This window comes from Pseudophryne corroboree, chromosome 5, assembly GCF_028390025.1.
Source record: "Pseudophryne corroboree isolate aPseCor3 chromosome 5, aPseCor3.hap2, whole genome shotgun sequence".
Taxonomy (NCBI): domain Eukaryota; kingdom Metazoa; phylum Chordata; class Amphibia; order Anura; family Myobatrachidae; genus Pseudophryne; species Pseudophryne corroboree.
Genome location: NC_086448.1, coordinates 117952610 through 117966898, shown reverse-complemented (window position 1 = coordinate 117966898; position 14289 = coordinate 117952610). Strand labels below are relative to the sequence as shown.

Here is a 14289-nt window from a genome sequence, read left to right as displayed (position 1 = left end):
CCTCTGTTATCATACTGTTAACTGGGTTTAGATCACAAGTTGTACGGTGTGATTGGTGTGGCTGGTATGAGTCTTACCCGGGATTCAAAATCCTCCCTTATTGTGTACGCTCGTCCGGGCACAGTACCTAACTGGAGTCTGGAGGAGGGTCATAGGGGGAGGAGCCAGTGCACACCACCTGATCTGGAAAAGCTTTACTTTTTGTGCCCTGTCTCCTGCGGAGCCGCTATTCCCCATGGTCCTTTCAGGAACCCCAGCATCCACTACGGACTCCGAGAAATAGAATTATCGGTAAGTAAATTCTTATTTTTCTCCGGAGCCTTAGCTATGGGAAACGGTTTGTTACCGGTATAAACTATGCTTAATAAATTGGGTGACATTGTCATATCTAACAGATCTATGGTAATTACACTACCTCTATTGACTATGTTAACCTTGAAGAAATCTGTAATCTGTACTAAATATCCCCAATCTTAAAATGACCCTTTTCTGCAGCAGGGTACATTGTGTTCCACAGGGAAACATCAGGGTGTAGAGTGGATCTTGATCCAGAGGCACCAACATGCTAAAGCTTTAGACTGTCCCAGGATGCATTGGGGCCTCCTATATAACCCCGCCTCCAGGCACTGTGAGCTCAGTTTCGAGTTGGTGCCTTCAGCAGCAGGTCACTGAACAGGGGGGCTGCAGTGGGCAGTCCTGAAAAGCTTTGTAAGAAGACTTCAAGGGCCGCAGTGCTGATATGTCATTGTGACATTCAGTGCTGCGGCTCCATCACCATCCAAGCATCGTCGCATACTCCCGCGGCCTGTTCCTGGGTACTTGCGGCGGAGACGCTCTGGCTTTAAGCACACGGTCGCAGGCGCTCTCCTGGTTCGCGTGGCTGCTATGGGGAGGAGGGAACCGCCATTAAATCGCGTTCCTGTCGCGGTCTAGGGAGACGGACTGCGAAGCTGGTGTAGACACTGTCAAGGAACAGGGACCCCACTAGACCACCGGGGCGTATTGATTACAGGTCGGGTGTACTAACACCCTATTTAATAAGACTCTCAGTACCCGGTGCGGAAGTCCAGCATAGAGGAGCCGGCGCTTGACCCGTAGCCCCTCCCCTGGCCCAGGGCACCATCTACTGCAGATTCTCTCACCCTGGAGCTGCCTCACACTCTCCCTCACTTCCTGACTGAGACGCTGGGTGGCATCTTCTAAGCATAGCTGCGGCTGGTCTCCGAGACTGCAGGGCAAGGTCTTCCTTGTAAATCCGCCTGTATACAGCGCTGTGACTTTACAAACACCTGAGTATTCTACATGTCTTTATACAGACAGCGCTAGTTAAGAAAGAGTGCATCTGTTAAAGGATATATTATACAAGAAGTCTGATATATACCTCTGGTCTAGAACCGCGCTTTGTTTTATATATATATATATATATATATATATATATATATATATATATATATATATATATATATATATATATATACTTGTGTTTTAACCCCGGCACTCACTGTATCCGCAGCGGGATGTATCTTGCTCCTGTGCCTTCCCCATCCGCAGGTTCCCCTCCGGTGTAGATAAACAGAGAAAAGAAGAGGCGGCACTCGGAGACTTGCAAATTCACAGTGTATTCACAGCAAGTGACATCAACGTTTCGGGGACCAAACTCCCCTTCGAAGGGGAGTTTGGTCCCCGAAACGTTGATGTCACTTGCTGTGAATACACTGTGAATTTGCAAGTCTCCGAGTGCCGCCTCTTCTTTTCTCTGTTTATATATATATATATATATATATATATATATATATATATATAATCTTACATATACTAGTCCAGTACAGTTTTATTGTCATAATAATTATCTGCATTGCCTGTGACTGTATGCCTGTATCTGCTGTTTAGTTTCACTTTCAGTGTTTCCCAGATATATCTATCACTATAGTCTGTACCCTAAAGGCCCATACACATTAGACGATGTCGCTCTGTGAGTGACATCGTCTAACGTCTCCCCCTCCCGGGCCGGCCGGTCGGCGTCCGCCTGTACGCACTGAGCGATATGACCGCTCATATCGCTCAGTGACGTCACGCCCCCGCCAGCCCTGCATGAAGGTCGTGGACGACAGTCCACATCCTTCATGCATGCCCTACCGACAGCGACGATCGTTGCCGACCCGCGGGGCCGCGCATCGATCGTCGCTGGCGGCATACACACTTAACGATATAATGAGCGACGTCGCTCAAGGAGGGGGAAAATGAGCGTCGTCGCTCATTATATCGTTAAGTGTGTATGGACCTTAAGGGACTAGGTGCGTCTGGGTCATATATATAGTGTGTCACAATATTTACCCATTACGGGTAATCTACTGTGTACTCAATCACATAATACCGGATTTATTGGCTGGTGTTGTGTACTGTGTATTCAGTCACAAACTAACGGATTTATTAGCAGGTTGTACTCTGTCTGGCTTTATCATAGTAAGCCACTCTATTGTTGCATTTGTGTACAATGTCTAACAAGAAGGGCAGTAAGTCTGGACGCTCCTGCATCATGCAGAGCATGCGCCAAAGATTTACCTGAGGGGGAAGTTTTGTATGATGGTCTATGTACTTATGTGTCATACATCTCCCAGTCAGTCCACAGCTCCTGTAACCAATCAGGACCCACCCTGGACTGCGTTCAAAAACTTACTGGGTACTCTGGTGGAACGCCTTACGCCCCCTATAGGACCACCTGTGCCACTACAGCCACAAATTGTCCCTATGGTTAATCCGCTCTGGGCGGAAAATTTATCTAACCAGTTGCAGCAATTAAATCAATCCCTGGTCAGACAAAAATCTACTCCAGGTCACTCCCGTGTCTCTGGGTCATCTAAGCGAGCTTCTTCCTCTTCACAATCCACAAATCTCTCAGATGTTTGACAGGACAGTATGCTACCCCTCCTCTTCAGATTAGACTCTATGGGGCAGAGGTATTAAGCCTGGTGAAGTGATAAAGTGGAAGGTGATAACGCACCAGCCAATCAGATCCTAACTTACAAGTTCCATGCTGGGTTTGAAAAATGACAGTTAGGAGCTGACTGGCTGGTGCTTTATCTCCTTCCACTTTATCACTTCACCTGGCTTAATACATCTGCCCCTGAATCAGGTGTTTCTGACAAGGATTCTTCATTGCAAATTGATGTCCCTGCCCTAGTGGTTGCTTTTATTAGCCTGTTGGTGCCTCTGGATCAAGATCCACTCTACACCCTGATGTTTCCCTGTGGAACCCAATGTACCTTGCAGAAAGAGTTAACCATTGTAAGTCTACCATATCGCTCCTTTTACCAGCGAAACTGACGGTTTTTTTTTTCTTTTCTTGTTCTTTTTTTTTTTTCTAGAGGTAAGGCTTGGCTAATAAATCCCTTATTGTTTTTATATTGATATCTATTTTTAGAGACATATTCAAAATGCAAATGCCCCAAAGTCTACTTCAGTTTCGTGAACGTGGGAAATATTGTATTATGTACCAAATAAGCAGTCTGACTCCTTCAATGTTTAATCTTCACTTCACTGCTGAGGAATATGACTCAGAAAGAATTTTGTAATCTTCCATTTAAAAAAAATAACCCATTAAGTTCCTAGCCACTGTGTTTACCTTACGCCACTGACTAATATTAGTCTGAATTCCATTGTGTAAGTGTAGATAGCTGTAACCTGAAAACACAACATTATTTCCCCTGTATGAAGGTAAATAACTTTTACTTCTGTGGTGTTAGAAGAAATCAGGAAGAAGTAGAACACGGTCACCTAATACAGTAGGCGGGATGCTATGTGCGGCGTGAGAACCTATCAGACCTGTTCTTTCCTATTCCCTAAGGGAATTAGTGGTAACTTTCCTTCTCCCACTAGTGCAATAATAAATACATCAGCCAGTCTCACTAGTGCAGAGGAAGGAACCTCTATTATACGGGTAGAAGGTGGAATATTTCCTAGATTGTAAATGTGCTTTAATTCAAGTCTGGTCCTGTCCCTGTAGTGATATGTGCAATGGTTTAGAACCCCTGAGCTATTTGTCTGTGGTGGCAGATTAATCATCCTTTGCGTGGCAGTGATGGCCTGTGCCTGATCCCTAGCATGCAGTGGGTGACAAGGTTCAGCTCTTCCCACACCTTGTTATATCTGTGCAGGGTATTGAGTCACTTTCCTGCAGTCATGTCGTAAGGCAGTGGTAGCCAACCCTGGTCCTCGAGGGCTACCAACAGTTCACGTTTTCAAGCTCACCTGGCAGGTGCACATGGGCAGTTATTACTGTCTTATTTTAAAAGATCCACAGGTGGACTCTGTGAGGAGACCTGGAAAACCTGCACTGTTGGTAGCTCTCGAGGACCAGGGTTGGCTACCCCTGTCGTAAGGTAAACAGGGAAACTGCTATAATGAAGCAAAGATCATCCTAAATGATATTCCTTTACGTTGCATGCTTACAATGTCATAATATATAAACGCACAGAAAAGAAAAATGTATGCCATTGGTGGGCAGAGTGGGTGCATAGTGGTTAGCAATGCTGCCTTACAACACTGCAGGTCTCATTCAGAGTTGTTTGCAAACCTGTTTTTTTATTTTATTTTTTTATTTAGGGAGTTGAACAATTATCGTCCGACTGCATATGCGTCTTCAGTCGCACTGCAATGTGCCGCGCTGGTCTTGAGACAATGTTTGCAGCGAGGGTTTATTTGCAAAGTGATTGACAGTCAGAGAACGTTTGTGGTTTATCAGGTTACAGCTACCATGGGGTATTTGTTAGTTTCTCAGCGTATATAAGTAGCTTTCGCCTGGCTTACAGCGGAACCTGCTATCCCATCATATGGGACTTTCTGCCTTATTCACTGACCTAACACCCAGCCTGGCAACTGAATTCCGAATGAGGCATTCTGTATGATTTCCCTGGGCACAGGGTTGTCGAAAACCCCATCTGTAACTATGCTTCTGTTTACATAGTGGCTAATACCTACATGCTTCCAGGAGCACCTATTAATAGGTTCTCATATAGCGCTGCTGATGGGAATCAAACACATTAGTACCACGGTGTCGTAAGGAAGCGATGTTCGCCACCGTGCAGTCATACTGCCCTGACATTTAAAGGAAATTGGTCTAGACTGCACACCCTAGTGGTTGTAATGAGAGGCGCTATCTTCTGAGATTTTGTGGTACTACAGGGGAAGAAATGGGTGCAGATGTACTATGCAATCATTACTATAAATTACAATATATACGGTAATAAGAGGTTGTTAGCATATAATTGGCCAGTGATGTGGGCTCGCCCACCACGTCGAGGTCACCTCTATCAAGCAAGTCCCTTGGGGTTTACAGCGGGGCGCAGGGCACCCCCAAATCAGCCCAGCCATGAGCACCCCCTCCAAGGCATCACACTAGTAGAAAATGGTGAGGTGTAATAAAGTATAGGATAAGCAGAGGTAGTTACTGAGTGTAGAAAGTGTTTTCTTGGGGGGATTCGTGGCTGGGCTGATTTGGGAGTGCCCTGCGCCCCAGTGTGAACCCCAAGGGACTTGCTCGACAGAGGTGACCTCGACGCGGTGGGTAAGCCTATGTCATTGGCCAATTATATGCTAACAACCTCTTATTATATATTATATATTGTAATTTACAATAATGATTGCATAGTGCATCTGCACCCATTTCTTCCCTTGTAGTGTCCTTACATTTAACTGGTCATTAATGCTGGGATATTACAGTTGTGTATTTTGATTATTGTGCTATTTCTGTGGGGATACAGTCGAGAGGTCAACACAACTTAGGTCAACAGTCATTAGGTCGACCACTGAAGGTCGACATACATTAGGTCAACATGGTCATTAGGTCGGCATGTACTAGGTTGACAGGTCAAAAGGTCAACATGAGCTTTAAAAAAAAATGAAAATTGTTTGGACCTTTTTTTATTTTATGATCCACGTGGACTACAATTGGGAATGGTAACATGTGCCGGGCGCAGCGAGGCGCCTTGCCCGAAGCATGGCGAGCGAAGCACTAATTGGGGTTCCCCGTCACTTTACGAAGAAAACGACACCAAAAAAAGTCCAAGAACCCATGTCAACCTTTTGACCTGTCGACCTAATGCATGTCAACCTTTAGTGGTCGACCTAATGACTGTCGACCTAAGTTGAGTCGACCCATACCCATTTCTGTGTTCAGCTACAGGAACTGTAAATTATATTACGCTGGGACTCCATATAAGAGTGACTATAGGGTCTATGTCCTTAGCCTTGGAGAGAGAGAAAGTACCAACCAATCCGCTCCTAACTGCCATGTTACAGGCTGTGTTTGAAAAATGACAGGAGCTGATTGGTTGGTACTTTATCTTCGTCCACCGTATCTCTCACCAAGTCTTAGAACATAGACCCCTACTGTATGTTGCTATAGCTCCAGATGCTGCAATGGCCACGGCATTAGTATTATCTCTCTTAGTGACCAGGCTAGTTAGATACAAGTCTGTATCCCTTATCTGAAAAGTGAAAATGTAGAAAATAAAATATGCATGCATCTATTTCCTTGAAGCATTGTACCAACCCGTGCTGCAGTCTGTAGGGGCCATTGTCTAGTCCATCATTATCCCGCCGCTTTAAACAGAGAAACTTGTGATCACAAAGCCTCTCTAGCAGAGGCCAGAACAAGCGTTTGCTTGTTAGCATTCCCCGGCTGGATGTGGAGCCGCACACACCAAGATGAAATCACCTCGGATGCACTGGGAAGCCAGCCTTATCGTCCCTTTACTGTATCTGTGCTGGGAGTGCTTGGTGCCATAGCCTAGTCCTTTATAGTACGTAGGTTCCACCAGGTATCAGTTGGTACTGTGATGCCAACATGCCTTTGGGTGGTGAATTTGCGGTTTGGTGACAGCGGCACCATGGCACTGCTGGCCATCGAGACCGGCGTTTGCTGGACATGCCTGGACTGTCGGGACTTTTATGAACGGTTAATAGAAGACGGTTTTGGTATGTTACCGTTTCAAACATCTGTTCGTGGAGCATTCTGTTGCTTTTTAGGGTGATTTGCATTGAAATATGGATGGTCATACAATCCGGAACCACGATTCTACATCTCACGCTTTAGTAATTCAGAAGAGTGGACTATATTGCTCAATGTGTCATTTTCATCCATGTGGGGTCTCTCTCGTTCTGTTTGTTTCAGCCCAGAATCTGAAACCTCTGAATAGTGTTACTGTAAGCAGCACCATTGTAGCAGGGTTACCGGTGTCATGCATATTGTATATTGCAGTGTTTCGCACATAACCTCAGCGCTGTGTAATCCACGGAAATGCTTCCTCTCCCTTGCAGATGAGCCCACCAGTCCCAGCATCGAGCATGAGCTGGCAGACATTCCTGCTTGTGCCGTCATCTCTACATCTGCAGTACCAGAGTTACGCCGGCACCTGTCGCACGACCACGGTAAGCTGTAGGTGGGCCTTGGGTTGTATTAGATTGTCATAGGAAGGTGCCTAGTAGATCCTCGGTCATATCAGGGTGACTAGTAGATCCTCGGTCATATCAGGGTGACTAGTAGATCCTCGGTCATATCAGGGTGACCAGTAGATCCTCTGTCATATCAGGGTGACTAGTAGATCCTCGGTCATATCAGGGTGACAAGTAGATCCTCGGTCATATCAGGGTGACCAGTAGATCCTCGGTCATATCAGGGTGACTAGTAAATCCTCGGTCATATCAGGGTGACTAATAGATCCTCGGTCATATCAGGGTGACTAGTAGATCCTCGGTCATATCAGGGTGACCAGTAGTAGATCCTTGCTCATAGCAGCGTGCCTAGTAGATCCTCAGAAATCAGGCCACTTCACACGGCATTAGAACAGACTAATGGAAGCCATTTGTGCCATTTAGTTTTACAGAATTGTCTATTTACTAAGCCTTGGATGGAGATAAAGTCAGCGGAGATAAAGTACCAGCCAATTGTCTCCTGTCATTTTTCGAACCCAGCCTGTGCCACGGCAGTTAGGAGCCGATTGGCTGGCACTTTATCTCCAGCGACTTTATCTCCGTCCAAAGCTTAGTAAATAGACCCCTTAGCCAAGTCCGTACAGTATCCTTTATATAACATGGCATTTATAGTCCTCGTTCTTGTAGATCTGCAGCTATTGTGGAACTATAAGTCCCCCCATATCACACGAACCTTTAGGGCTAACTAGAGAGCAGATACCTGTAGGTCACCCACCCAACTACTGTAGTAAGAACTCTATATTCATAGCCATCAATGGCAGCAGCTATTGGTAAAGCATGAACAAAGATTCCACTTTTTTTTATTATTGGTTTATTGAAGCAGAACACATCAAGTAACAATGACTGACAATGAAATACAGATTAAAGCATCGTAATAGGTGACAATAAACCAACATTATAACCCAAAAGCAGTGCGGAGTGTTGTAATACCATTATGCTGTAAGGTACAATTGCTATTGCACAGAAATAAATCATTACTGCAGTACCGGTAAAACGGTTATTTGCATTATGTATAGATATAAAATAAATGTCATTTTGTTTAGCTACATTAGTATTTTCTTGTGGAACATGAGCCACTTGTGCATACTAGGACTGGTCTGTATTTTCCCTTATACTTATCAGAGAGAGCAGACTAGTTGTGTTGACAGTGAATGGGGGCATTTGATAATATGGAATATTTACTAGTATTTCACATTGCTTTTTCTGCTTGCATGCTAGTCTGTTTCACCTTGCAGTATGTATGTTCTTGTCATTTGTATGGCTAAACCCATGATTTGTGCTTGAAAATCGAATTAAATAAACCAACAAACCAGGCTAACATTCAGATATAATTGTAGCCTGTTCTCTGTGGTTGATTTGCTTGCAGTGTATAAATTGTCAGAAAAGGTCATGCTGCATACATTGAATTAATGAGTCCTGTAACTGACATTGAATTAAGCTATAAAGAAATCTCTTTAGGAACAGGATGCAGTGCTTGCAATTTATACTTCCAGAGAAGTCCTAAAATGTTTAGAACCTGATTGCTGTGCTTCCAGATATATGGGCCTAATTCAGACCTGATCACAGCAGCAAAATCTTTCTCTAATGGGCAAAACCATGTGCACTGCAGGTGGGGCAGATATAGCATGTGCAGAGAGATTTAGTTTTGGCTGGGTTATATTGTTTCTGTGCAGGGGTAATACTGGCTGCTTTATTTTTACACTGCAATTTAGATTTCAGTTTGAACACCCCTCCCCCCCCTTCCTTGCAGTGCAACATGGTTTTTCCCACTAGAGAAAAGGTTTGCTGCTGCGATCAGGTCTGAATCAGGCCCTATATCATCTTTGGATGCCCATGCTGGTGGTCAAAATAACCAGATCCAATCATTTGGTAGCAAGCCAGACCGCCACATTACATGACTCCGTTAGTGCCGTAGGCAAGTTATGGTGCGACACATTGATATGGAGCTGCACAATCTCTATCCAGCTGGTCACACACTGTCTTATGGTGTGTACACACGGTGAGATATTTTCTTCCGATTTTGACTATATAGTCAAAATCGTAAGAAAAGTTAGTGCAAATCGCAAGGTGAAAGTCACCTTGCGATCCCGATTCGATGCCGATGCGCGGTCAGCATCGCAGGCCTAGATAGACTGTGCAGGCAAGTAAATTTTGACTATCTCTATAGAAGAGATAGTCCAAATTGACACTTAGCCAAAATCGCACATAGTCTGTTTTCCCAAGCACACTCATTATGTGCTTGCGATGCCGACCTAGCCCCTGTCGCATAGTGAGAATCGGGCATAGCCTGAATCTCACCGTGTGTACGGGCCTTTAAATAGTACAGATCTGACCACTGGGACTGTATTAATGCAGTTGGCCAATGTCTGCTCTCACACACCGTAATATAGTCACCAGCTGATTGCTTTTTTACCTAATAGTGCAGAGTTTGCCAAATTCCACCATCACAGTTCAGGTTTTAAGGATATTCATGCTTGAATCCAGATGGTTAAATCAAATTGACTGAGGTACTAATTAAGTCACCTGTGCTCATAATGGTTTGGAAAACTGCAGTAGTGAGTGAAATACAGACATAGGTCTGTCATTCTTAGCCAGGTGTGGTGACCAGTGGAACATCACACATTGTATATTTTTATTTTGTTTGTGGTTCGGAAAAGTTACATTTTAAACCCGTCCAGTTGATTCCAGAAATAGATTGCATGATTCATGTAGTTTGGACATATGCATCAAGGGATCTTTGGGTTATCTTTCTTCAGGCGTCTATTTCAGCACATTGACATGGCAACAAGCAGAGACTCTTTGGAACATCCATCTGATATCTGTCTGCAATTTCAAATTCTCCCCCTTTTTCTACCCGTTCTGCCATCACTGACAACACTGAGCATGTGTGTAATACCCCTTTCACACCGCCAATGCCGGATCCCACCCAGGAATTGGAAACGGGTCCTTCCCGGGTGGGATCCAGCATTGGCTGCTGCTGCTAGCTTCCCCGACCCGGCAATATGCCGGTGGGTTGCCATAGCAGCGGGGGGGAGAGCCGGCAGCGGAGGTGGAGGCGGCAATGGGAGATGAGATCATCTCCGGGTCGCATCGACTTGGGAGCCCGTTTACGCTGCCATTGACCCGGTATTCAACCCGGGTATAACACTGCTTTATTTCCGGGTTGAGTTGCCGGGTCAGGCGACCCGGGATATCGGCTATGCCCATTTCACACCGAACGCTGAATCTTGTCCGCCGGGTCGATACCGGGTTATTTGTGCGGTGTGAAAGGGGTATAATTGGCAGCCATATTGGTCTCCCCTCATGAGAGATTTTGTAATGGAGTTCATGATTTGTAGGGAGACACCTGAGAACAGTGATGTGTGCTTAAAAGTGGTAGATAACATGCTATTAAAGAAAAAAAATTACATGGGATTGCTGTTTTTAAAATTGACAATTATTACTTTAGCTGCTTGCAAAACATAAAATGCAACCATATTTCCTTTCAGACCCAGTCAGACTCTGCACCCTTGGTGTGGAAACTAGAACGGAGAGGTCAAAATCATGTGATGAGGGACTAGATGACTATAAGGATGATGGAAGGTTGTAAGTAACACTAAATACCTGTCACATTATCTTATGGGGGTAATTCAGACCAGATTGCTCGCTAGCGTTTTTTGCAGCACTGCGATCAGGTCAAAACTGCGCATGCACACGCAGGTGCGTTGCACGGGTACAAAAGCGGATCATTACTGTGCAATGGGTTTTACGAAGAATCCATTCGCACAGCCGATCGCAAAAAGATTAACAGATAGAAGGTGTTTGTGGGTGGCAACGCAGGTTTGTCCAAGCATTTGCAGGGCGGATGTCTGAAGTTAATTCCGGTCCCGGACAGGCTGAAGTGATCGCAGCGGCTGAGTAAGTCCTGGGCTACTCAGAAACTGCACAAGATCTTTTTGTACCGCTCGGCTGCACATGCGATCGCACACTTGCACAGCTAAAATACACTCCTCGGCGGGCGTTGACTATGTGAACGCTGGACTGCAAAATAACATTAGCTAGCGATCAGGTCTGAATTACCCCCATTGCACATTAAACATGCTCTATTTTAATTTCTTCCTATTTTTGTTCTTCCAACAGTGTTCTGAATTATGTCACTGGCCTTACAGGTATCAAGGTTTGTATTTGTTGTTTTTTTCATTTCTTGTTAACAAATTACTACTGTCGTTATATTATACATTGTGTGTTGGCTCTTTCGGCTACCCTATATATCCCAAAGCCCAATTACACTTGTCAGGAAGATCTAAACTGGGCTTATTTCTCTTAGGTGACTGTATAACGCGTGTATAAGCGTGCAGTGTAAAAATCCGATTACTATCCGGACATATGTGTAGACTGATTCTACAGATAAAATCCCGTTCTTACTATGTTTAACTATGTATGATAGAGTTACTGGAACATTTCCTAGAAACTACCTTTGTCATATGACTTGCAGAGAAATGATTTAGTTAAATTGTACAATATAAATGTCAGTGGTTTATACATGTACTGTGCTGTATTCATACACGCATTAGTGTCGGGGTACGTGCACTGTCCTGCATCCATACACACATCAGTATCTGGGTACGTGCACTGTCCTGCATCCATACACACATCAGTGTCTGGGTACGTGCACTGTGCTGTATGCATACACACATCAATGTCAGGGTACGTGCACTGTGCTGTATTCATACACACATCAATGTCAGGGTACGTGCACTGTCCTGCATCCATACACACATCAGTATCTGGGTACGTGCACTGTCCTGCATCCATACACACATCAGTGTCTGGGTACGTGCACTGTGCTGTATGCATACACACATCAATGTCGGGGTACGTGCACTGTGCTGTATTCATACACACATCAGTGTCAGGGTACGTGCACTGTCCTGCATCCATACACACATCAGTGTCTGGGTACGTGCACTGTGCTGTATTCATACACGCATTAGTGTCGGGGTACGTGCACTGTGCTGTATCCATACACACATCAGTGTCGGGGTACGTGCACTGTCCTGCATCCATACACACATCAGTATCTGGGTACGTGCACTGTCCTGCATCCATACACACATCAGTGTCGGGGTACGTGCACTGTCCTGCATCCATACACACATCAGTATCTGGGTACGTGCACTGTGCTGTATGCATACACACATCAGTGTCTGGGTACGTGCACTGTGCTGTATTCATACACACATCAATGTCAGGGTACGTGCACTGTGCTGTATTCATACACACATCAATGTCAGGGTACGTGCACTGTGCTGTATTCATACACACATCAATGTCAGGGTACGTGCACTGTGCTGTATTCATACACACATCAATGTCAGGGTACGTGCACTGTGCTGTATTCATACACACATCAATGTCAGGGTACGTGCACTGTGCTGTATTCATACACACATCAATGTCAGGGTACGTGCACTGTGCTGTATTCATACACACATCAATGTCAGGGTACGTGCACTGTGCTGTATTCATACACACATCAATGTCAGGGTACGTGCACTGTGCTGTATTCATACACACATCAATGTCAGGGTACGTGCACTGTGCTGTATTCATACACACATCAATGTCAGGATACGTGCACTGTGCTGTATTCATACACACATCAATGTCAGGGTACGTGCACTGTGCTGTATCCATACACACATCAATGTCAGGGTACGTGCACTGTGCTGTATCCATACACACATCAATGTCAGGGTACGTGCACTGTGCTGTATGCATACACACATCAATGTCTGGGTACGTGCACTGTGCTGTATGCATACACACATCAATGTCAGGGTACGTGCACTGTGCTGTATCCATACACACATCAATGTCTGGGTACGTGCACTGTGCTGTATGCATACACACATCAATGTCTGGGTACGTGCACTGTGCTGTATCCATACACACATCAGTGTCAGGGTACGTGCACTGTGCTGTATTCATACACACATCAATGTCAGGGTACGTGCACTGTGCTGTATGCATACACACATCAGTGTCAGGGTACGTGCACTGTGCTGTATCCATACACACATCAATGTCAGGGTACGTGCACTGTGCTGTATGCATACACACATCAGTGTCAGGGTACGTGCACTGTGCTGTATTCATACACACATCAATGTCAGGGTACGTGCACTGTGCTGTATGCATACACACATCAATGTCAGGGTACGTGCACTGTGCTGTATGCATACACACATCAATGTCAGGGTACGTGCACTGTGCTGTATTCATACACACATCAATGTCAGGGTACGTGCACTGTGCTGTATTCATACACACATCAGTGTCAGGGTACGTGCCCTGTGTTATAGCCATACACACATCAGTGTCGGGGTACGTGCCCTGTGTTATAGCCATACACACATCAATGTCAGGGTACGTGCACTGTGCTGTATTCATACACACATCAATGTCAGGGTACGTGCACTGTGCTGTATTCATACACACATCAGTGTCAGGGTACGTGCCCTGTGTTATAGCCATACACACATCAGTGTCGGGGTACGTGCCCTGTGTTATAGCCATACACACATCAGTGTCGGGGTACGTGCACTGTGCTATAGCCATACACACATCAGTGTCAGGGTACGTGCCCTGTGTTATAGCCATACACACATCAGTGTCAGGGTACGTGCCCTGTGTTATAGCCATACACACATCAGTGTCGGGGTACGTGCACTGTGCTATAGCCATACACACATCAGTGTCAGGGTACGTGCACTGTGCTATAGCCATACACACATCAGTGTCGGGGTACGTGCCCTG

General features: G+C 45.2%; 1 protein-coding gene across 4 annotated transcripts in view; it reads left to right on the top strand.

The window, feature by feature from the left end:
• ARHGAP21 (Rho GTPase activating protein 21) overlaps window positions 1–14289 on the top strand; it is a 291419-nt gene that overhangs the window by 226037 nt on the left and 51093 nt on the right. For all 4 annotated transcript variants that reach the window (XM_063921621.1, XM_063921620.1, XM_063921622.1 and 1 more), the window contains 3 exons: window positions 7318–7428; window positions 10980–11076; window positions 11611–11647. In XM_063921621.1, the coding sequence (XP_063777691.1) occupies window positions 7318–7428; window positions 10980–11076; window positions 11611–11647 (245 nt within the window). The remainder of the gene's footprint in view (window positions 1–7317; window positions 7429–10979; window positions 11077–11610; window positions 11648–14289) is intronic.